The sequence below is a fragment of the Taudactylus pleione genome, unplaced genomic scaffold (assembly GCF_031769625.1).
Source record: "Taudactylus pleione unplaced genomic scaffold, aTauple2 ptg000777l, whole genome shotgun sequence".
Taxonomy (NCBI): Eukaryota; Metazoa; Chordata; class Amphibia; order Anura; family Myobatrachidae; genus Taudactylus; species Taudactylus pleione.
Window position 1 is genome coordinate 578,572 of NW_028285179.1, and position 25,589 is coordinate 604,160.

Genomic DNA, 25,589 nt, shown 5'->3' on the forward strand with positions numbered 1-25,589 from the left:
GACAGGCAGCACTAGCAATAGTCACATACAATGCAGAAAAGTTATACTCACTGCACCTTCCGCTACAATCAACCGCCCAGATTCAGTGTCTGGGAGGGCTATAGCGCTGTGTACACTGTCCTTTAGCAGGGGAGAGGTACACAGGGGGACCGGTCCACTTGATACCGCCTGGGAGTCTGCGATGTGCCAGTAAAGATGGTCGCCGGAGACCTCAGAGGAGGAGTGGCCGAGAGATAAGAGCAGCTCAGCGACGCCAGACTCCTAGTTGAAAGGCGCGCTGAGCTGAGGGGAGGAGCCGCTAGACAGGGAAGGCTGCCTCCCCTGGCTAGCAATTAACCCCCGGGTTGCCGGTCCCGCTACCGGCCTGATACCCTGGTGGTCTAGCGGACACGCGGGGTATTCCTCAATTGAGGGGGAGCCCGCCGCCGCCGCTAGCGCCTCCGGTCTGTCCCCAGAGACCGGAGGCTCCTGACTGCATTGAAGTATCCGCGGGCCGCCGCACGCGGCGACCCGCGGCTTACCTGATCCCCGTCGCGTCCGGCAGCAGTCAAGGGAGTCCCCAGAGCCCGGCTAGTACAGGCTCTGGGGTCCCGCCGCGATCCCCAGAGCTGTACTGGCGTCGCGGCGCCAGCGGGGAGAAGGAGCGGCAGCGTGGACGTCCTAAAGGACAGTCTGATGCTGCCGCTCTAACAGTGTAAAAAAAAATAAAAAATTTCTCTTTTAAAATAAAGCTTAGGGGCTGCTCCTGCAGCCCCACTGCGACAGGGTGACCCGACTCCGGCCGGGCACCAACTAAAACTGAGGTGCCTGTGGCCGGGGCGGGGTATAGAGGAGGACGGACCCAAGTGCATCCTGGGAGCAGCAAAGCTTTAACTGCGTGGTGCCCGTGGATCCAGATCCAGCTATACCCCAAGGTCAACCCTGTGGACCCCCTATGGACCCTGAAGTAGAAAATGCAGATTTATCTATTATGGAGAAAGATACCACTCAATGCAAAAACATGGAGAGGGCATTGTGATATACCATATTAGGTAGCAAGACCGTATTCAAACACATTAAAACAGTAAAAAAAAAAAAAAGGATGTATGCATTCACCCAATTCTAGACAATCAGTAATAAATATGCAGAGAGAGAGAAGGTAGTGAATCACAGTATTATATTAGCATGTCCAATTTGTTTGAAACATAAGGCTCTGTAGCGGCTGTCTTATTAGAGATGTGGGTTTATAAGAAGATAAAGCTCAAAGTGTAGCACTTTAAAACTGTAACAATACCAGTGAATATGAAAGACAGGAGTTATACAAATAACAGATTGAGTGCAACAGAGGTTCCTCCACACTGCATAAAAAGTGACCAGGAAAACACACAGTTTCTGGACCGACAATTTGACCTATGCTGTGGTGAGATCAATTCCATATTATTTACAGATTTGCTCTCCTTACACCACCCTCATCCAGTCTCTTCAGGACTACACCTATATACTTTTGACTAAGAAACAACATTGGGCTTGTAGATCTTGTTTTTATACTGTTCTGATATTTAGAGACTTTAACTGCTACTAGTTGGATTCAAATTGTCAATCATACAGCTGTTACATTTGCTGAGAAAGTATCAGTGCAACATTGTATATAGCACCAAAATTTGTCTTTTCTTGCGCTCACTTATGTAAAGATGCTCCTCAAGAAGATTCTGTTAGCAGAACCCAAATAATATGTAATATTTAAAAAATAAATACTCAAGGAGCACTATCTACCATAGCAGAACAAATGCAGTGGAAAGTTACACTTGAAAGTACAGTTTTACTTGATGTAATACAAAGACAATATGTCTGACAAACAAATAAAAGGTACACTATAAAAGTTTATTTTCCTGGAATCGCCAACCACTTTGACATGTAATGGTTTATCTAAAGAATCTGAAACATACCGCCTTATCCAAAGAATCTGAAATATACCGCCAGAATCACCCAAAAAAGGCCAATGGCCACTCATTATTTGAAATCAAATTTAATATTTATTTTAATAATAAATTCATAAAAATTATCATGAATAAAAGTGTGGCTAACACTTATAAAATGGTGTCTATGAAACCGCCACTATAGAAGAGATGGAGTTTATCACTATAGAAGAGATGGAGTTTACCCCTCCAGGTATGAACTCAAAGACGGGATGCTTCCAATGTGGAGATTAAATATGGCACCAGCACCCTACGAATTTCGTCCTACACAGGACAAACATTTAACATTAGTATAGACTATTTCCCGAAATTTTTTGTCAACGCTCTTTGAGATAATCATGATCAAAAATTTCAGTTTGAATTTGTAAAAAGTTTTTGCTCACAAAGCCTATTGTGTTGCATATCATAGGAAATGGCATAAAAACACAGTAAAATGACACCACTCCCACCTCTCTATCTTAATTAGGAGAGCTGCTGTGGTGATTTGAAAATATGCTGGTTGTGCGTTTTTGACAGATTTTTTGAAAACTTTACATATTTTGGAAACGGCATGATATATTTAAATAATATTTTTTATTTTCCTTAGACTACATATATACTCTCCATATACCAAATTTTAACAAAATCTGAGCTGGTGAGGTAAAATCAGTGTGCCGATTTGACACAGAATGACCCCTACGAGACACAGGGTGAGGTCAAAGTAAAATCTTTTCTACGGAGTTTGAATTTAGATTAGATCAGCAACTCATTGGATGACTTTAAATTGAATTATTACCAAAGAACTTTGTCAGTTTTACAGCACTTCGGAGTCCATCAATATTTTTTTCTGGCACTTTTGGATTTTTGTATGTGCCAAGATTAATCACTTGCAATAGCGTATGGCAGCGATTCCCGACCTCGGTTCTCAAGGCACACTAACAGTCCCGATTTTAGTTATATCCATGATTGTGCACAGATGGTTAATCAAAATAACTCAGGTACTAATTAAGTCACTTGTGCTCAAGTATGGCTATCCCTAAAACCTGCACTGTTAGTGTGCCTTGAGGACCATGGTTGGGAACCCCTGGTGTATGGAGTCCAATTACAAAAGCATAATAGAGACCGCTACTTTGTGTAATAATGTTTAAGTCTCTGAACATGCTTTGAAATATCACTGGCCTGATGGATAGATTGATAGAGATATGTATGTATGTATGTATGTATGTATGTATGTATGTATGTATGTATGTACAGATGAGTACTAATCAGAGGTACTATTTGGGAGCAGCAAATAATTAACTTTTATTAGAGGAGATATATTTTAAACATTTAAATAATTGTTACCATTAGCGCCCAAAATCTTTCTTGTGAAAACTTATAGCAAGCCTGTACCATTAAATACCAGGAGTATACATACAATGGATGAGCTGTACTGCCATAATAATAATACACGCAAGCAGCACACAGGTTGCTTCCCCCAGTGGACTGAGCCTGCACGCAGTTACACTGTCAGTGCAGAGCGTACCTGTAGTGGTGCCCCCTGACCACAGTCTACCAGTCAGCCAGCTCATATGCCACTCCTGCCAGGCCAGTGTTCGCAAATACGGGCTACAGCGTGTATTTTACCCAGTATCGCGGACCGGGAACACACTTTTTCAAAATGGGTGGGTCCCCAGGGACAAGCTCCGCTGCGGCGAATCTCTAGCTCCTCATTAAATGATTCATGTCCCTGGCCAGACCTCTTTGGCACCTTACTAGATCGTGCAGCGTCACTACACTACAGGAACATGCGGCTCCGTGGCCCCGCGTGACACAGCCCCTGCACCTGGAGTTAAGACCGCCAGTAAGTGTAAGTGGGTAGGAGGTGTGGGTTTGGTGAGCGGGCGACTTGTGCTTGGGGCTGGCTCGAGGCAGAGCGGCTGCAGTAGGGCACCACTTATGTTCCCTGATGTCTGGGAGGGGGAGTTGCCGAAAGTGGCTGTCCATACTCGCCGCCCTGGCAGCATGGAGTGACTGGCTGCCTGCCATAGTCCATACGGAGATCAGTGTGGTGTACACAGAAGCTCCCGAGACAGCTCAGCACACCAATGTACACTGAGAATTCCCCACAGAAGGCTCAGTAATGAGAGGCAGACAATCTGGTGTCACTGCTGCTGGGCCCCGGTGAGAATATAGAGCTGCCCCCAACACAGTGTTGTGTGTGTGTTTTATTTTATTTTTTACTTCTGTCTCAACCTCTTCCCCATGTGTGCCTCTGCCCCAAGCCCCAATGCGTGCCTCTGCCCCAAATCCCCATGTGTGCCCTGCCCTGCTGCCCATGGAAAGGTATATTGCCCCTTCTGTATTTGTACCTGGAAGTGACGTGCACTAAGGGCGGAAGTGCGGTTCCCTGCCCACACAGTTAACGCTCGCCAAAACATTATATTCACCCCTCTATGACTACTTGGATGGTAAGAAATGACGTTGGACAGTAGCTGATGACGTCAGGGTACAGAAATTGAAGGCGATCTAGCATGTAAGCCTCTGCCCACCCAGCCTTGTTTAATTTATTCTGATGTAACCCTGCCTGCACTCACCGTACTGCACCCTTGTACCCTGGCAATGCATTGACATGATGTCACATAGCTGCATGCCACCTCTTGCTACAGTGATGCAGCAGCGCATTGAATTTGAATCAGTTTAATTTGTGTTTGTTTGTTTTTTCCGGTGGGGGCCAATGTGTGTTTTCTTTTTACTACTTCTCTCTCAACCCTCTTCCCCATGTGTCCCTCTGCCCCAAGCCCCGATGTGTGCCTCTGGCCCAAGCTCCCAGAGCCAATGTGTGTGTTTTTCTTCATGTGGGGGCCAATGTGTGTGTATTTTTCCTACCGGGGTCAATGTCATCTGCTACATGCTTCATGAGATATAGCTGCTAAATAGTTAGTTTACAGAAAACCTTAATTTAGATGGGATCTAGAAAAGGTCAGGTAGGAGGGGTCCCTGGGACCCACATTTTTTTGGGCTCAGCGCAATCACTGCAGGCCTGGCCACACAGCGTCTGCAGCATTACACAGCTGTGTGAGGGATGTCTGCAGCCACAACTCTCGGAGTGCGGCATGGTGCTGGCTCTGCAGGCACCTGGACCCTGTCCCTGCCAGTTTCTTCAGATGATCCCTCTAGGAGCGATCAGACTGCGCCCCCCTGTGGTTCCAAGCTTCAGAGACGCCGGAGCAATGAGGGAAGTGGGGCTGGACCACTGCAAGCTCCGTCTCAATCATGGTAAGAGAGACGGGGCAGTATGCTAGTTCCAGCCATGACACCTGGAGGGCAGTTCTGGGCACCTGTGACCAGTGCCAGAAAAAGATGGTTAGAAATGCCACAAAGTGGCAATGCTTTAACAGTATATTTCTTATAAAGGCCACTAGTACCTCTTTCATCATTGTCAAGGGGAGTGCTAACCATCTCCTTTCATACAACTATAAGTTTCTGTGCACCACATAGCACCGCCCCCCGCCCCCCACCCCCCACTATGCCATAGCAGATGGGTTTTATGTAGTGAGTGCTGCTCAGAGGCCACAGAGAGGAGCTGCGTTCCCAGTGTCCCCTCATCGGACAGCCTGCCCATCCTTTGAGCGGAACAGAGCAGCCAGGGCAGAATTGCAGCAAGCCCTGTCTCACAGTGAGAGAAACAGGGCTACTGCTGTTCCAGCAACAGTCGTAGCGCCTGCGAGTTAGTACTGCTGTGCCTGTAGGTCACTTGCTGCCAAACACAAGTCCGCGCGCGGCCAGGATATCCTATCCAAGAGCACCGTAGCACAAGGGCAGACATGGTGGAGGGAGCACAGAGAAGCGCTGCTACCTGTTTTCCAACAGTGGACTCGATCCAATTAGGGGCAAATTACTTACGGCACGAGCAAGTACAGCCGTATGCTGGACTCGCACAATTTTGTTCGCAGCCACAAATGCAGAGAGTAAAAATGTGAGACTCTGGGGTGAGATCGGGCCACTTGCCCCCTTCGCAACTAACTGGATCGAGCAGAGTTCATAGCTGGATTCTGCATAAGCAATACAGGAGCCGATTTCTTGGGCTCAAAAAAAAAAAAAAAAACTGAAGCACTATGGGACGTAGAGGGGGGAGGAGGCAGCCCACAGACAGTTTGTTTGTAAATGTGCCTGCACTTTGCATCATGGTATCCAGTGTCCCCCAAATATGATGCAAGAGAAAAACTGATATTTCATACTGACTCACAGAAGATCTAAAATCTCAGTGACGGCAATGTGGGTGTGCTTTATATTATTCTGATTTATTTATTGCCAACATATTATATATCACTATACAGAGATTATATAATCATTCATCGAATGATTTATTCATTTGCTGATTTGTGTACTTTATATAGTGATAAGAAAAGTGAATTAAAATATTAATAGAGAGTAATTTTTGCCTGAAATATAATCAGTTTTAAGAAAAATTATTGTATCAGACCCAGACTACAAACAGTGCTCATTGATAGATTGAGACTCTTGATGGCTGTGAAAGAAATTACTCCAATTCTTATTAGTGTAATAAATAAACAAATCTCACTTTTGTTTGAATGTCCAAAGTTACTGTCATAGCCTCCAAAAGTCTCTGATCTTCTGGGTAGAGGGGAAATGCCAGTGCTGGTGTCCTCACTTGGTTTGGAAAACTGTGTCAGTAGCAGGGAATGAATTTCTTCAGCTGCATAAATAATAATAATCCAGAAAAAAAAATTACATAGATATGCATACACAGTTAATTCATAAAATATTGAGAATGCAAATGAAATTTAACCACATATATGGCCACCAAAAATCAATCTGGTTTTACCAACATTTCTGCTTATATATGAGAGCTGAAAAGTAATGAGACTGCCTTTGTTTTTCTGACCCATAGGTAGACGTGGCAATGCTATGCTGGTTATTGTGAAGCTCATACATCGCTGTGTCTGAACTTTGCGGTTGGACTGCCGTAGTCGTCTTTGTTTGAGTCACAGCGTCTGTAAGATCTTCACACGATTCATCATGGCGGATGAGGAAGACGTGTCTGTGAGATTACATCAGAGATGTGTGATTGAATCTTGTGTTAAACTTGGAAAAAGCGGAAATTAAGCTCATGAAAATGTTACGGCAAGCAAACGGTGGAGAAACAATTAGATGTGCTGCAGTATTTTGGTGGTGGAAGCACTTCAAAGAGGTGACTGACAAATCGCGTTCTGGGAGAACATCCATCGCGGTTACAGATGTTAACATTGCCAACGCTGCGGAGATGTCGCAAAACGTTAACTTTACGCAAACTTTCAGCTTCACTTGGCATCTCATTCGAACGAGTTCAGCATATTGTAACAAAGGCACTTAAAATGTATTGCGTGTCTACCAGGTGGGTATCCAGAAATCATGCAAGAACACTGTTCGAATGTCAGAGAGGATGCACGATTTCCTTACACCGATTGTGACGTATGACGAATCGTGGATTCGTCATTATGATCTGGAATCCAAACAAAAGTCCAGTATATGGAAACATTTCCGCTTTTTCCAAGTTCAACACAAAATTGAAACAAACACATCTTTGACGTAATCTCACAGACACGTCTTCCTCATCCGCCAAGACAAAACGTTCGAAGATCTTCCACTCGCTGTGACCAAACTAAGAAAACTCTGGCAGCCCAACTGCATGTTCAGACACATCAATGTATGAGCTTCACAATAACCAGTGTAGCGTTGCCACATCTACCTATGGGACAGAAAAACAGAGGCAGTCCCATTACTTTTCAATCAGCCCTCGTATTATGGGGAATATAGATCATTATTTCATGTAGAAATTACTTCTTCTATCTTTGAAAATAAGGTGCCACTAGGGAGAAATCCAGTACTGAGAAGTCACTGATAAGTTCCTTGGCCATAAATAAAGAAGTGTCTTCAACCCTGTGCTTTTACACAGAAATTCAAGAAGATTTCTAATGACCTTACATATCACTGTAAGGCAAGGGTGGGCAATAAGCGGCCCTCCACCTTCTGTTTAACTACACACCCCAGCATGCCCTGCACCAGTTTTAGCATGGCCAAATAGCAAAATTATGGCATTGCATTGTGGGATGTGCAGTTCATCTAGGGGATCGCTTATTGCCACCCCTGCTGTAAGTGGTGCATGATTAATCATAATACACCCATTCATTTGAAAAACTCAAACATTCTGTAAGACACGGACAAAAACAGTGTCAGATACACTGTCACAAAGACAGTCACACTTACTGATGTGACAGTGACACATTTAAGGTGACATGAACAGTAATGTGACATAATGCTATATGCTGTATAAGCACATTTACTGGACATTCACAAACATTTTTGCAACTTGTGTAATTTATAGTCTAAATTCTTGAAACACTTAATAATACATGTGTGAGTTTACATTAAACGTAGTTTTCCTTGTTATTACTTATAAAAGGAACTGTACCTCGAGCTATGACAGAGAGAAGAATGGTTTCCCCATGGAGGCTCCCTCCATTGTCACATCCAACAAGAAGTCTGACCCTGGACACTGGAGAAGAATCCTCAAAACCATACATATCGGCCATTTCCATACTAATCTGAAGCTTTTCACTAAGGATTTGCATGATATATGCATCCTTCACGTTCAGGCGTTCTGTATGTGTAAAGAGAAGACAATGTACTTTAGTTTATTTGTCAATGTGGTATTGCACGTTCAGATTAGAGAAAATGACAGTAATATTTCTCATAACCTTGAAGCTCCTTTATTCTAGCAGCACGCTCAATGGCCTGTTTTCGTTCTTCATCTGCTTCACTGGGGAATTCCTCACTTTCATCAGGGCAACTGTATGTACAATGAAACAACTTTAGCTAAAATACAATGGACAACAAGTCTACCATGTATAGTAAAGTATAAACTTTCTCTGCAACAGACATCGTTATTGGTCTTGGGCTTCTAGAATGCAATGTAGAACTATTGAGGGGCAACTGATAAAAACAGTTCTAAGTATTCTCAGGCACATCTGACTGGACAATTATATGCACTTCTCTAAAGCAGACATTCATGGAAAATTCTGTATCCATTCAGTGTGCTAAAATGATCACAGGGCCAAAACTAACCTGAAGTTGATCAGAGCTAGCTCACTAATTACTACAACACAACTAAAATATATAAGCAAGATCTGAACTCCTCACTAGATCAACAATGTTCAAATATGTTAACCTGTAAGCCCTAAAAAAAAAAAAAAAAAAAAAAGTGTTAGCTATTTTTCTGACACACCAAACCACAGTTCCAAATTCAACAAAGAGCATATCTGACAAAAGGGAACGTGACAACAAAGGTACATTACAATCTACTAATACTACCTTTCAACAGCCCCACGAATTAGTGTCATCCAAGAATTCCTCTCTTCTTTAGAGGTAGTGTGAATTTCGTACATCTCTGGGCCTCTCAGTGAGGCACTGATCAAGAACATAGCCTTCTCCTCATTAGCCACCTCCCGAACAATCAGTTTCTGCAGTGAAATTACAGGTGGCTTGGTATCCTGCAGGGTAAAGATTAACCTGCAGTTAATGTGACTGGCAAAAATACTTACAAATACTTACAACATAGATATTCAGAGCACTGAATTACCAAGCTCCAATGCATGGTTATTGTGTTAAATTCCCAGTCAGTAAGTACCAAACTAGAGACACCTTTTGAAATAAAAGTATTATGGCTGCCTCACAGCACAGCAGAGACAGATTAGAATCTGACTAGAGCCCTTATCTGCGTTGATTTTCTAGGGTCACCCTACAATTGCGTGTGTGTCCTCCAGGTGCTCCAGTTTCCTTTTCTAAAAAACACCCCGCTAAGTTTATTAGCTACTGACAAAAATGGACACTAATGTGTGTTTTGGGGCAGAGCAGAAAACTGATGTAAATGATTAAATTATTAAAGCAGTATAAAAATAATAATTAACAAGACTCAAAATAGCATTAGCTTGAGATATATTGAATGATGCCGACGTCACTTGACAGGCATTTCCCTAATGACATCGATGCATGCACAAATGCATGCATCTGTTTTGTCAAGTGTAATTATTTTTTAAAAAACAACGTGGCCCTTCCTCCTCTAAAGCACAACCAGCCCCGGACTTTTCAGAGCCAGTCCTGGCTGTCAAAATATAGGGGTGAAAAGACTTAGGGTCCCATGTATTTAGCACAACCAGCGCTGGGCTGAGTGACCTGGTCCGGGTTTTGCAAATAAAGGATACAAAATGAGTAGGGGGTCCCTTGTATTTTTCATAACCGGCACCGGACTCTTTCTAGCAGGGGTGTAATGCCACAGCCAGGGGAACCCCTTTCACCGGGTCACCCAGCCAAAACATTACGCCTGACCGCTAGTGAGCCCAAGCCAGGGATCCTTGGGAAAGCAGGGACCCCCCCCAATAAAGGGGTCCCCCTCTCCAGGGCACCCCAGGCCTGGGCTGATGGCCCGGGGCTATCCCCGGCACTCCTGGGCGGTAGGTGCCAGGTTGATAGTGTAAAGTGTGTGTAAAAGATATATAAATTTACATTGTCTTTTGCAGTAGAAATACAGGTCCCAGCAAGCCTCACCCGCATGCTAGTACTTGGAGAACCACAAGTACCAGCATGCGGGGCATTAAAGGCCCACTGGAACCTTTAGTTCAGCTGCAAAACTGAGAGTTATGGTAAGAACTTACCATTGTTAACTCTCTTTCTTCGACGCCCATAGGGTCCACAGGGAGACCTTGGGGTGTATGTTATGGGAACCAATTCAGGCACCACGCAGTTAAAGCTTTCAGTTCCCTTTATGCATTGGGTTCACTCTCCCTATACTCCGTCCCCGAGCCAGAGGCACCTCAGTTGGTAAAAATCCAAAGACCGGAGGAGGATAAGAGAGACGGAAGACTGCAACACTCAAGAATCACTCTCACAGAGAAGGAGAAGGGAAACCGGTGACCAGTACAATGGAATCAGTATGAATGACCGCCAGACGTCAGCCAGGCGGTTCAAATCCAGATGCCGGCAGCCAGATGGGTGAAAATCCTGACAGCGCAGGTAAGTATACTATCCCTACCCCTCTCCCCCCCTAACCCTCCCTTAGGGGTGCCTAACCCTAACCCACGGTGAGTTGCCCATGAAGGACCCACAGACAGAGTAGAATGAGCCTTAACAGAAAATGAAACAGGAAGGCCTGCCTGCCTGTAAGCTTGTGAGATAGCCATCAAGCCAACGTTTGTATAATGGCCGGCCATCCCTTCTTGTGAAATCCATACAGCACAAACAAGGAGTCGTCTGATTTTCGAAGAGAACTGGTATGGTCCACATAAATCCTGAGGGTGCAGACCACATCCAATGAGGCCTCACCTGCCGAGAGGTCTGGTGACAGAAAGGCTGGTACTATAATTTCCTGATTAATATGGAAACTAGAAACAACCTTAGGAAAGAACTCAGGGAGAGTATGAAGCACCACCCTGTCCTGGTGTAATATCAGAAAAGGAGGACGACAGGAGAGCGCTCCCAATTCTGACGCCCTCCTGGCAGATGCAACAGCCAAAAGAAAAAAAAAGAGTCTTAGCTGTTAACCACTTAAGATACAAAAAGATGGCCTTTAGGAAATACAAGCAGACGCAAAGTAATGAAGACAAAGAGGTGTATCTTGTAAAACAGAAGGAGGCTAAAAAAGTAATCAGATGTGAAAAGCCAAAAGCTGAGGAGAAAATGGCACAGTCAGTGGGTAAAGGGGGCAAAACGTTTTTTTTAAGTCTATAAGCTAAAGGAGAAAAAAAAAAAAAAAAGACTAAAGACAGAAAGGGAATCTTGTTGAGGGATACAATGTAATAGCTGATCATCTTAATTATTTTTGTTCAGTATTCACCACTGAGAGAGAGGGCAAGGGGCCACGGTTAAGTTGCAGGTGTGATCAGAAAAATGAGGTAGGAACAAGTACATTTACAGAGGAGAAGATCCTAACAGAACTCTCAAAACTGAAAGTGGATAAATCAATGGGGCCTGATGGATACTAAATGAGCTTAAAAGGGGTGCTGGTTACACCATTAACAGAATTATTCAACCAGTCACTAGCTACTGGAGTAATTCCAGAAGACTGGAAAAACGCAAATAATGTCCCTCTGCACAAAAGTGGAAACAAGGAAGAGGCAAGCAACTACAGACCAGTGAGCCTTACATCAGTAGTAGGGAAATTGAAGGAAACACTCTTAAAAGAAAGTCGCAGATTATCTCAAATCCAGCAATTTGCGTGATCCCAAACAGCATGGATTTACTGGGGGGAGATCATGTCAAACAAATCTTATTGACTTTTTTTGACTGGGTAACTAAGGAAATAGATAAAAGGGGGGGCCATAGATATAGCTTATCTAGACTTTAGTAAGGCTTTTGACACTGTTCCACATCGCAGACTGTTAAATAAACTGGAAAGCATGGGATTGGATACAAAGATAGTGGAATGGATAAGATCATGGCTGCAGGATAGGAAACAGTTGTAGTAAACTGAGGGCAGTCTCAAGAGGGAAATGTTACCAGTGGAGTACCTCAGGGATCTGTACTTGGATCTAATATATTAATTTGTGACATTGCAAATGGTATTGAAGGGAAACTATGCCTTTTTGCAGATGACACAAAGGTATGCAACAGGGTAGACACACCAGGAGGGGTAAAACAAATGATTGATGATCTAGGTAGACTAGAGGAATGGTCAAGAATGTGGCAACTACAGTTTAATGGCAAAAAATGCAAGATCATGCACTTGGGTCTCAAAAATCCAAAGGCTAAATATAGTATTAATGGCACTATACTGGAAAGTACTGAAGAGGAAAGGGATCTAGGAGTCACTATTTCAGGTGACTTAAAGGCAAGCAAACATTGTAACAAAGCAATGAGGGAGGCAAGTCAGATGCTTGGTTGCATAGGGAAAGGAATCAGTAGCAGAAAGAAATAAGTGATAATACCACTGTATAGGTCATTGGTTCGTCCTCATCTTGAATACTTTGTTCAGTTCTGGAGGCCATATCTCCAGAAAGATATTAATACATTAGAAACTGTACAAAGAAGGGCAACTAAAATGGTGCAAGGTCTACACCACAAAACGTACCAGGAAAGACTAAAAGATCTTAATATGTATAGTTTGGAGCAGAGAAGGGAAAGGGGGGACATGATAGAAACGTTCACTCCACCTTCCATGAACTTTTCCATTTCCAGATAAGCCTTTCCCTTTTTATCCCTTTCCTTTTTTTTATACATTTATTATTACCCTCGTTTTCTAACTGTTTTAAACACCCGTCAGTGGCATAGTTATTATTGCATGTTGGTTGCCTCATGTATCTGAGGCATTGCTTGTAATTAAAACTATATATTTTATGATATCACTATCTATTAAAGTTATTGTGACTTTAATATTTTATATTTATTTGCATTAATGCACATGCACGGTTCACACTTTATATTGTATTTTTGCACATTGGTGTTACTTATATATATATATATATATATATATATACACACACACACACACACACACACACACACATACATACATACACACATATACATACACAGTCAGGTATGAACCACCCTAACAACACCTGTATTAGGGCAGAATGAGAGAAAGGGTATAGCCATAATCTAGAAAAAAAAGACATAAGTAGTGCCAGCATAATTCACATACAATACAGGAAAGACGCTGTAAAGCGGCACTATACTCAACTACACAGACACAGTGTCTGGTGGGAAATTGCGCTACATACGCTGACCCTGGGGAGAGGTATGCAGGGGGACCGGATTACGCGTTGTCCTGGGAGAACTGCGACTGCACCATAGAAAATGGCCACCGGAGACCTCAGATGGGGCGTGTCTGGAGGAGAGCAGCTCAGAAAAGCCAGACAGCAATGGAAAGGCGCGCTGAGCTGAGGAGCCGCTTAAACAGGGTAGCTGTCTCCCCTGGCCTGTTATTAACCCCTGGGGCGCTGGCTTCCCGCACCAATATGTCCCTGGTGGCCCAGTGGAACGCGATAGCCGGAGCCTGCGTTCACACCCAGCACCTCCGGTCTGTCCCACGAGACCGGAGGTATCGACTGCCATAACATGCGAGTCACCATGAGTGGCGACCCGTCTTACCGGTCCCCTGATGTCCGGCTGCAGTCTGGGTCCTCTCTGGGGGCCTTGGCTAGTGCTGACCCCTGGAACGCCCGCCGAGATCCCCAGATCAGTTCCTGTGCCGCAGCACCAGAGGGGTGATGGAGTGGCAGCGCAGACGTCCCATGGACAGTCTGCTGATACGTGCTCTATTCTTTGTAAAAGTAAAATAAATAAATACAATAAACTTATGGGGCTGAAGAACATCCCCCCTGCAAAATGGTGACCCGACTCCAGCCGGGCAGCAACGAAACTGAGGTGCTTCTGGCTCGGGGGCGGGGTATAGGGAGAGTGGATCCAATGCATATGGGGAGCTGAAAGCTTTAACTGCGTGGTGCCCAGATTGGTTCCCATCACCTACACCCCAAGGTCTCCCTGTGGAGCCTATGGACCTTGAAGAAGAAAGTAATGTTAACAGAAAGACAGGACACACACACAGTGACAGTAAAGTTTTATTAACACATACATGCACACTCACCTAGAATCCCTGTAGCCAATCACGTCCCCATTCTACACCAGTAAAAAAAAAAAAATACTATACTCACCTATTCCTAGCGTAGTCACGTCCTCTTCAGTCCTCTAAACCTTTAGTAACCTAGCGGTTCTCCCCATTGAAGTCAATGGTGGAAACCACTCATTGGCTTAGAGACGGAGGCTCGCCGCTCTCAGCCAATGAAAGCTCAGCATCGGGATTTCTATACAGAAATGCTGCAACTGAGCGGTCATTTGGGCAGTACCAAGTTCGTGATCCGGGACAGTGCGTTTGTTTTAAGAAGACCGTGGATATCTACATGGATCTGTCCAAGAAGTGAAGCTGATTATTATGTGTTAATAAAAAAACTTTAGTGTGTGTGTCCGGTATTTGTTTTAACATTTCTTTTGCAGGTGAACTACAGGTACCAGCAGGCCCGTAATGCCTTGCATGCTGATACTTGTGGTTCTCCAAGTACCAGCATGCGAGTGAGGCTTGCTGGGACCTGTAGTTCTACTGCAAAAGACAAATGTAACTTCATCTATCTTTTACACACACTTTACACTATCAACCAGGCACCCAGGAGTGCCGGGATAGCCCCGGGTTACCAGCCCAGGCCTGGGGTGCCCTGGAGAGTGTGACCCCTTTATTGGGGGTAGTCCCACCTCCCCAGGGCTGACTAACGGTCAGGCGTAATGCTTTGGCCGGGGGATCCGGTGAAAGGGTTCTCCTGGCTATGGCATTACACCCCCGCTAGAATGAGTCCGATGCTGGTTATGGAAAATACAGGGGACTCATACTCTTTGTTCCCTGTATTTCCAAACCAGGACCGACTTGCTGAGCCCAGTGCAGGTTTTGCTAAATACAGGGGAACCCTACGTCTTTTGTCCCCTGTATTTTGGTTGTGCTGTGACAAAAGGGGGCCAAGCAATAACCATTTTAGTGAAACAAATCACAAACAAAAAGTCTTAAACCAAGCTGCTGAATAGGAGCTGGCCAGCGTGCTGAAACAACAAGAGAACATCTGAAACTGAGGCTTGGAATGAAGCCAGTCACAGAAAAAACTGTTGTGCTGTGTGAGTGACTGACGCTGCTGCATAGCCGAGGGCTGCATTCCGATTGGTGCTCAGAGACAGTGAGAGCCAATCAGCAATAATAGTGTGCCCTGCTGCATAGCAGCAGCCTAGAGAGGGGAGGGAGCCAAGGACTGAGCAGGGTCACGTCTGAGGCAGACAGAGAATGAGAGACAGCCTCCATTGAACCCATGAAGATGCCCTGTTGCAGACACAGTAGCGAGGAAGTAGCCAGGGGAGGCATAGCAATCAGGATGATTACTAACCCAAGCTCAGATATCCATCCCTACGCTGAACCTGCAGACGGACTCCCGCCACCATTCCTCCACCGTGAAGAGCTCCCTCTCCAGCGTGATGTTCCTGCTCAACCACAAGCCATTGGTGAATAGGAGGCACTTCCCATGGAAGTCAGCATTGTTCTTGGACAGGGGCACCACGACAAGGAAGCTCAAGAGGTAGCCCAGGAAATATGGGGTACATTGTGCAAAGAAGACATTGCTCAACTTCTTGTTCGGCAGCTGGGGACGGGTGAGCATGGTGGCTGTGAAGTATGCACAGGTGCCCCAGCCCCAGGGACATGCTGCAGAAAATGCTTACTGTAGCTGCAATACAAATCCCTCATCCATGAAGCTAAGTTGGCCCTCCACAGACAAAGGTTTAATACTTGCCCAGGTGCCCTCCAGAGCAACCAGTACTCCAATGTATAAAGGGATATAGGCGGCACTCCAAGGTTTTGTAATGTTCAAGAAAAAGGTTGCAAGACCGAAACGTTGAATTCTGACACAGCAAGTCATCTATTCACTGTTTGCCTTCAAAACAGCATCAATTTTTCTAGGTACACTGTAAACTTGCACACAGTTTTTGAAGACACTCGGTAGGGAGGTAGTTCCTAACATCTTGGAGAACTAACCACAGATCTTCTTTGGATGTATGCTTGCTCAAATCCTTCTGGCTCTTTATGTAATCCCAGAGAGAATGATGTTGAGATTAGGGCTCCGTGGGGGCCATATCATCACTTCCAGGACTACTACTCCTTTACGTTGAAGATAGTTCTTAATGACATTGGCTTTATGTTTGGGGTGGTTGTCCTTCTACAGAATAAATTTGGAGCCAATCAGATGCATCCCCGATGGTATCGCATGATAGATAAGTACATCCCTATATTTCTTAGTATTGAGGACACCATTAATCCTGACCAAATCCCATCTCCATTTGCTGAAATGCAGCCCCAAACTTGCAAGGAACCTCCACCATGCTTTACGGTTGCCTGCAGACACTCATTATTGTACTGCTCTCTAGCCCTTCGGCGAACAAACTGCCTTCTGTAACAGCCAAATATTTAAAATTTTCACTCACCAGTCCAGAGCACCTGCTGAAAGTCACTTTTATGGTTAAGTACTTTGTAAGGCACTGCGGAACACTTGTGGTGCAATATAAACAATAATAATAATAATAGTTGGTTCGTTTTGCCTTATTTCCACATCAATGGTATGGCTTTTTGGTCGCAATTCTTCCATGAAGACCACTTTTGGCCAGACTTCTCTGAACAGTAGATGGGTGTACATGGGTCCCACTGGTTTCTGAGAGTTCTGAGCTGATGGCACTGCTGGACATCTTCCGATTTGGAAGGAAAGTAAGCATGATGCATTTTCATTTGATGCACTAAGTTTCCTTGGCCGACCACAGTCCTCAACGTTGCCAGTTTCTTTGTGCTTCATCAAAAGGGCTTGACCAGCACATCTTCAAACCGCAGTCTGCTTTGAAATCTTTGCCTGGGAGAGAGTTTGCTGATGCAGTATAACTACCTTGTGCCTTGTTGCTGTGCTCAGTCTTGCCATGGTGTATGACCTGAAACGGTCTTCCACAACCTCACCTTTGTAGCAGAGTTTGGCTGTTCCTCACCCAGTTTTAAGCCTCCTACACAGCCGTTTCTGTTAATGACTGTTTCAACCTACATATGAAAATGATGATCCTTATCACCTGTTTGGTATGATTGCTTAATCATACACCTGTCTATAATCTTGCACAAAGTCTCTGACTTTGTGCAAGTGTACCTAGAAGAATTGATGCGGTTTGGAAGGCAAAGTGTGGTTACACCAAATATTGATTTGATTTAGATTCCTCCTCTATTCATTCACTTTGCATTTTGTTATTTGCTAGAAATCAACACTTCTATTTTTGAAAGTGCTATTTACTTTACAGCATTTTTTCTACACCTGCCTAAAACTTTTGCACAGTACTGTGTGTTATATATATATATATATATATATATATATACATATACATATATATATATACACACACACACACACACACACACACATACACTGTGCATTAACAAGTTGAGTATTTTATCCAAAGTAACCGCATTGATTATTGTGAACTTATTAAAGCCTACGGCAGTGGTTCCCAAACTGTGCGCCGTGGCCAGGACACTTGCAGGGGTGCCTCAGGTTGGTGGTCCAGCACCAAATTAAATTATTTATGGTCAATGTAATGTAAATACGTAGACAAAACAGAAGCTCAAACCTGTCCAACACCACATAACTGAACCTAAGGATGACAGGTAAGCACAATATATTTCACTTTATTACTTTACTACATTTTTTTTCTGAATTTCTCAATAACAAACGTTTGACTTAGGGGTGCCGTTACTCTAGGGCGCAGCGATTCAAAAAAGTTTGGGAACCTCTGGCCTACGGGCTCTAACCACTTGACAGAAGGGATTGTTATAAAATGAGCATTTGTGTGTAACAGGGTTTCTATTTTTTCTCAGAAGAAATGTGCTGTATGGGACTGGTTTGTTTAATGCACAAGGGGGAATGGCCAGTCATGATTCAGCCAATTGATAGGATAAATAGCATTTTGGGCCTGATTAAGAGGTGGTCAGACACGGTTGGGTCTTTTGACTGTTGCCTGACTACAACTTTATGCAAATGCAGCTACAAAGCCCTTCCCGGAGACACCCACTTTTAGAGTCTGCAGACGCTGTAATACCGCTTGGTGCGTCTTTAGATGACACCATAGAAACATGCACCAGCCCTATAGTGGTGCAGAGTATGGCCTCCATTGTGAACGACTGAGCATCTGTGTACGCAAACACTTCAGTGACACACCTGCAATATTTCCACACATGCCCGTAAGACTGATCATCTCCGTGAGTCTGTTTAGCCACCTCCCAGCACTTTTCCAAGACATTACTGTTTCCATGCGTCTCGACTGCAACACTGCCTTTGTGCATGCACACTCATACACCGTAGCAAAAAAAAAAAAACGCTCAACTTTGTGAACATCAGCATTACGTGCATCTCTGAATCAGGCCCTATGTGTTTTGTATTTTTGGGGTTTATTATCCTTCATCAGATCCAATTAAGACTGACCTAGAAACTTCAGATCTTGAAAGAGAACTACATTAGAATTTGATATTATGGATATCCTTTGATCATTATTTCCCACACTCACCACAGAAGAAAATACAAATTTTTGATCCTTCTCTTGAAGAAGCAGCAAGACATCGGTCAGCAAAACAGCCAAGATGTCTACAAAATATGTAAAATGTATAAAAGTAAATAAGATAATTGTGCAATATATGCTTTCTCTATTTATTGGACGATATAAATTCATATAATAAGGTATAGTCGAGTTTTATATGTTTACATTCTTTTACCTTTCAAGCGTCCTGAAGCAGTCTTCCAGCATAGCATGCCATCATGTAGAAGCTGCCTTTGTTCTATGTCATGCTTTCGAAATGTCATCCCGTTTTTCAATTTACCAGTGGACTTTGGCTCCAATTTTCCAATAATTTCATCCAGACGTTGTCCCTTCTCACTTTTATGAACTCGGGTATCCACCTCTGTGATGGCTTCCTTGAGTAGTGTGAGTGCCCGAGTCAACGTTTCATAGTCTTCTGTCCCCTCTGTTTAAAACGACAAACATGATAACATATCTCTTCAATAAACTGTGACAATATTTCCAAGTAGACTTTACTGAAAAAAATTTATTTTATCTCAGCAGATAAAAAAAAAAAACCACTCGTACAGAATAATTATCTTCTCACATTAAAAAGGACACAAATGCTGCTTCCTTCTACAGAAGCCTAAAACCATTTAGTAAAAAATAAGACTTATGGTATGAAATATAAGGCGTTAAAGACTACCTAGTTCTGTAGCAGCTAATAACCCCCAGATGGCGGTCACCATATTTCAACAGCCTGTAAGATTGTAAGCTCTTATGAGCAGGGCCCTCTTCCCTCGTGCTTTTCCTTATTTAAACCATCATCACTTTCCCACTGCCAACAGCAGCACCATCTCGCTGCTTATTTGGATACTAGGACTGCTGCTGCTGCAGAATGGTTTATAAACCTTGTCCATGTTCTGCAATGTTTTATACTGTAAGTCACTTTTTTCTTGTCCTGTTCATACTGTCACGGTTTATGTACTCTGTAAAGGCACTACGAAACCCTTGTGGTGCCATATAAATAGAGGATAAAAATAACAGACTAGCTTTCAAAACTTTTTTTTTTAAAATTGAGTAAATTTTTATTTGTTTATAGAAATACATTAACAAATAACCAAACAAAATATATATACACATAAAACATACATAAAAAAAAAAAACCACACTATACAAATATTGGAATATTGTCAAAAATAACACCTGAAAAATTGGCAAAATCAACTAGATCCCAATAAATTCTGCTCTCAACTTATCACACAGCACATTACCTCCAACAAAGTAATAATCTACCTCATTATCCTAACAATAATATACCGGTCAATCATTAGGCAATGCACGGGCATAACAGGATTTAAGCCAACTGCTCCAGATACGTTCATACTTCTTCTCAGCTTTGCGACAAATAAACACATGTTTTTCATGTTCAACAGTGGTACGGACCAAGGACAGCCAAGCATTATAATCTGGTCCTGTAGGAGCCATCCACGACCGAGCCACACATACCTTAGCTAGTGTACACATATTGACAATATATTGTTTAGGATATCTGTCCACTACCTCATCGTCCATTGAGCCTAAACAGCACGTCAATGGCGTAGCTAAAGTGGGAGCAATACCTGTATTGGACAAAACTCTCAGAACCTTATTCCAAAAAGTGCTAACCACCGGACAATCCCATAGAAGGTGCCAGAAAGTACCGCTACTAATTTTACACTTAGGGCATATGTCAGATGCTCTCCCCCCAAATCTCAGCAAACGAACAGGAGTTAAATAGGTACGGTGTAAAATAAACAGTTGAATCTGTTGAAATCTTATAGAAGTTGTGGAAATACGAGGAGCTTCTAGAGCATTATCCCATTCCGCATCACTTATAAGGCCAATATCTCTCTCCCACTTTGATCTAAGATGTGGTAAACTATCCTTATGATAAGAAGACAATATATAGGAGTATAAGTAAGAAAGCGTCTTCCGGGGACCTAAAGATAAAAGGAATGACTTCAATGGGGATATTTGAATTAGAGGAGGGCCATCTGAAAATTGAGCCGAGAGAGCATGCCGTAATTGTAAATATCTATAGAAATATGATTGAGGGAGATTATGAGCTTCTTGGAGTTGTGCAAAAGATTTAAGAATTGAAGTGTCATATAAATGACCCAATGTAGTTACACCGTTAGAATCCCATGTCACCTCAAGCTGTAAAGAGGCCAGTTCAGGTAATATACGATAACTACATAGAGAAGTGTCTGGATCTAATCCCGTAAACTGTAGAATACTAGATACCAATTTCCATATCTTAATAGCTTGCATCAACAGGGGAGGGCCTTTCTGTATAATTCTACCCGCAAGCAAGGCCTGCAATGGTGTAAAGTTAGGGAAAATCTGAGAAACCAACAAAACGTGCAGGGCATTAGGGGAGTCATCTTGAAGCCATAACCGTATATGTGCCATCTGCGCCGCATAATAATAAAATTTAAAATTTGGAAGAGCCAAACCTCCCCCAGACCTAGATCGGGTCAGAGCTGCCAATTGAATACGTGGTCGACGATTCACCCAGACCAATGAAGAAAGAAGACTATTCAAACGCCTAAACAATGTATCTGTAATAAAAACAGGAGAATGCTGCAAAACGTACATCTTTATTAAGTTAATTCTACCAGTAACGGTAAGAGGGAGTCGGCGCCAGGACTGAAGTTTGCCCTTTAAGTAGAAAAACAGGGGCTCAACATTCAATACTATATAGTCCTTTGGGGAATTAGTTATCCAGATACCTAAATATTTAAATTTATTTACCCAACAGAGAGGGAGAGTGACAATGGGAACAGTCGGATACAACCCCCTAAGAGGAAGGATAGATGATTTGTCCCAGTTTTGTCTTAAGACCAGAAAAAATTCCAAATTGTTCTATGACTTGAAGAACCACAGGCATAGCTGTTACATAGTCAGACAAAAAAAGTAATAAATCATCTGCATATAAGGAAACTTTGTCCATTCTATTACCCTATTGTAGACCTATAATATCATGGTGAGAACGTATAATACAGGCTAACGGCTCAATAGCCAATGCAAACAGGGTTGGGGACAAGGGGCAACCCTGTCTTGTGCCCCGAGACAGGGGGAAGGATGGGGAGATAAACCCATTCACTGACACCCTGGCAGTAGGGTTCGCATACATAAGCTTTCAAAACTTTTAACTTAATTCAAACATGATGATATCAGGTCTGTGACATGAAGGACGGGGAAATCAGCTGTATACAGTGACCTACACTTTTACATTTCAATCAAGACCATTTTTGACTCCTCCTGTCTTACATATGCTAGTAACTTTAAGGATCATAATGGCTTCTATGCCAACAAACTTCCTCCTATCCCCATCACAGAGATGGGCAATCACTGGACAACCCTGGATATTATTCAAACTTCATCATTCTTCCCAATCAATGTGGTCCAAAGGGAATTGACTAAAGAAAAAAGGAGGCACATTATAAACCGGCCAAGTCAGTCAGTATTCAACAAAAGTATAGATTATGATCTACAAATAGGAATGGGCAATAAGCGGCTCTCCAGCTGCTGTTGAACGACATATCCCAGCATGCTCTGCAGCAGCTTTAGCATGGCCAAATAACAAAACTGTAGCAGGGCATGCTGGAATGTGTAGTTCTACAACAGCTGGGGGTCCGCTTATTGCCCACCCCTAATTCTGCAATATTTACGAATATTGGTGTAGTGAAAATTAATCCTTACCTTCTGTGTTATGAATAATTCTTTCCAGCAGAACAGGATACTTTGTAATTCTCTGAGTAACCAAAAGAATACACTCCAGGACACCCAGCCGCCTCACAACAGAGAAGTTACCTATTTTCTGTTCAAAGAAATAATAAAAAGATGTTGTTTTTCCTGATGATTGAGAGTTCCTGATGGATGAGAGCTTAAGAACACTGCCAGAGGTCCTCACTAATTCTGCACCTCAGGTAAACAAACACTCTATTACACATTACATATTTTTTTCCTTCTGGGATAAATACAGCTTCTGTATGGAGGAATTGGACCAAAATTTTGAGGAGTATGATTATTTTCCTACCAGTTGTGTCACCTAAGGCCGTAGTTGGACCATCATGGCAGTTGTGATACTAAGGCAGCCTTTGTTCTAACACGCAAAGTTTGGTGCCAGACAACCATTCCTCTTGAAACTCCCTATTCATGTGTACAAGTTCTCAGAAGAGGGGAACTGATAATATTGCTGCCAATTAAAATTAGACAACTGAGAGACCAGGTAGAGGGTGCAAAGCTGGATCAATGGAGCCTTTTCAGAGAGCTGCCAGAACAAAAGGATAGCAGCACTGAGAGTAAAGGTGGCCATACACGGCACAATATACATGTCGATCCGACGGAATTGATGCCATGTCGAGTTGCTGCACTTCAACGGGCTAGAGGGGGTCCTACACAATACTAGGCATCTACCCCATGACTTTTGGCACTTCAGTATATAAATTATTTTTTTTTGGGGGGGGGGGGGGTTAGTTTTATTTTTTGGTATACTTCTTTATATCACATATAACAATTACAATTCATTTTGTACTTCTCTATTATATAGATATATGCCAAACAAGATAAATATTTACTCACCTTCATAAGGTTCTGGAACTTTTTATTCTCTCGCAGTAGGAACTTGTAGTAGCTTACTGCTTTATTATGCTGGCTACAGAATACCCCATACTTGTCCTTCATCCTCTCACCAGTGTCACCTGAGAACTGAGCACATCAACCTGGTATTTTAGAGACTATATATCCAAAGCTAACACTATACAACTGACATATTATTAGGTTTATGACTATGTGTATGTATATATAGCACTACATGTCCAAAAGTATGGACACCCGATTATCACACCCATATGTGCTTGATTGACATCTCATTCCATAACCATGGCTGACAAACTAATCTAGGTCTGGCAATGCAAGGAGAATGTTTTTAGCGGAACATTACCCGACAATTATATAGCTTGTTTTAATACTACAGCATGCAACGATTATTATAGAGAATTATGTGCTTGTAGTACGAGGAATGCCCTTTCCTATTTGAGCATGATAATACACCTGTTCACAATACAAGATCCATCCAAAAATGGTTTGCCAAGTATGGTGTGCAACACCTTGACCTCAACTTCAATGAATGACGTTAGGATGAATTGTCCAAACAGTCGGGCCTTATTACATCAGTGGTTGACCTCACTAATGTTCATGTAGCTGAATGGATTCCAAAGTTAAGTGGAAAGGCTTTCCAGAAGAATGGAGGCCATTTAACCTGCAAAGAGCTGACCAACTTCATATTAGTCTATGATCTTCTGAAAAAGATCGGTGAAATTGAAACACGTTAAGGTGCTGAGGATGTGATCTGAACTTGGATTTTCACTCCATCTTGAAAACGGAGGGACAAATCTGCAATCACCAAAAGGACCCTTTTGTTTTCCTTCTGATTCATCACGGTGCATTGATGCGCCCTATACTGTAGTTTATGGTAGGAGGTCTGACTTTTAAGTTTTGTTTTTTACATGCCTTCCAATATTTATTCTTATGTAAGTGGGAAAATGTTATTAAAATTATTTTGAGAGACAAACTGTGTTGCAGTATATATTTCAGACCTTTTAGGATACGCCTGTGCAGTCCATACAATATTTAGTTTTATTTGTTTTTATTTGCCTTTAAAATGGGAGTAAGTGTATATATATTATATAGCGTTCCCGCTAGGCAGTTTTAGCGTGGCGCCACGCCCTGCCCTATTTCTAAAGGGCAAAAAGCACCCTGCCCTCCAGCGCCCTGCTGAAATAGCCTGTGGGTGCCGTCCCCACCCGTGGGTCGCAGTGTCCCGCGGGTGGGGAAAACTGCAGTGAATGGATGCGCCCGGCATCTATTCACACTGACAGCAGCGCTTGGGGGCAGTCCGTAAGTGACGGCCATGCCAGCAAGAGTGACGAAAAGGGGACGTGTCTTAAAGAAACACCCCATTTGTCTTGGCAAAATCCCCTTTTTGGGGGCGTGCAGAGGTGCCCTTTCTCTAGGTCCTGCGCCGGACGTAGAATGAACACGCAATTTATCCGTGCACAACGTATTTGCAATAATACTGATGATGCTGTAACCCATACTGATAATATGGTGACCAATTTTTTGGAGAGAGGGTATAGCTTACAAATGTTGTTGAACACCAAATAGAAAGCATTATCTTTATCTAGGGAGAATTTACTTGCTAGTAAAAAGGTGAAACCGTCTAAGAAACGTATGCTCTGGGTCAACTATTTCAGTGTAGCTAGTGATGTGGTACGTGGTGCAGTTAAACGGAGATGGTCTATTATAACATCTGACAATGACCTGAATCTACATGACACTGATATATTGCCATGTTACACCAGGGGCAGAAATGTCAGGGACTGGGTCATGAAGACGGATGTGACGGGACTCCAAGAATGCATGCAGCAATTTTTGGACTAAAAAGAGTGGTTGCTGCAAGGTGATGGT

General features: G+C 43.1%; 1 protein-coding gene and 1 non-coding gene across 4 annotated transcripts in view; both read right to left on the reverse strand.

The window, feature by feature from the left end:
- The window catches only part of LOC148475116 (rho guanine nucleotide exchange factor 18-like), a 102,318-nt gene that overhangs the window by 64,698 nt on the left and 12,031 nt on the right, over positions 1–25,589 (reverse strand). For all 3 annotated transcript variants that reach the window (XM_088457714.1, XM_088457713.1, XM_088457712.1), the window contains exons 5-12: positions 23,703–23,828; positions 22,821–22,938; positions 19,291–19,539; positions 19,086–19,162; positions 9,288–9,466; positions 8,675–8,766; positions 8,389–8,577; positions 6,499–6,633 (exon numbers count right to left, since the gene is read on the reverse strand). In XM_088457714.1, the coding sequence (XP_088313840.1) occupies positions 6,499–6,633; positions 8,389–8,577; positions 8,675–8,766; positions 9,288–9,466; positions 19,086–19,162; positions 19,291–19,539; positions 22,821–22,938; positions 23,703–23,828 (1,165 nt within the window). The remainder of the gene's footprint in view (positions 1–6,498; positions 6,634–8,388; positions 8,578–8,674; positions 8,767–9,287; positions 9,467–19,085; positions 19,163–19,290; positions 19,540–22,820; positions 22,939–23,702; positions 23,829–25,589) is intronic.
- Positions 5,269–5,392, reverse strand: LOC148475117 (U6atac minor spliceosomal RNA). The gene has a single exon (XR_015872780.1). It is a non-coding gene; the product is annotated as a U6atac minor spliceosomal RNA (small nuclear RNA).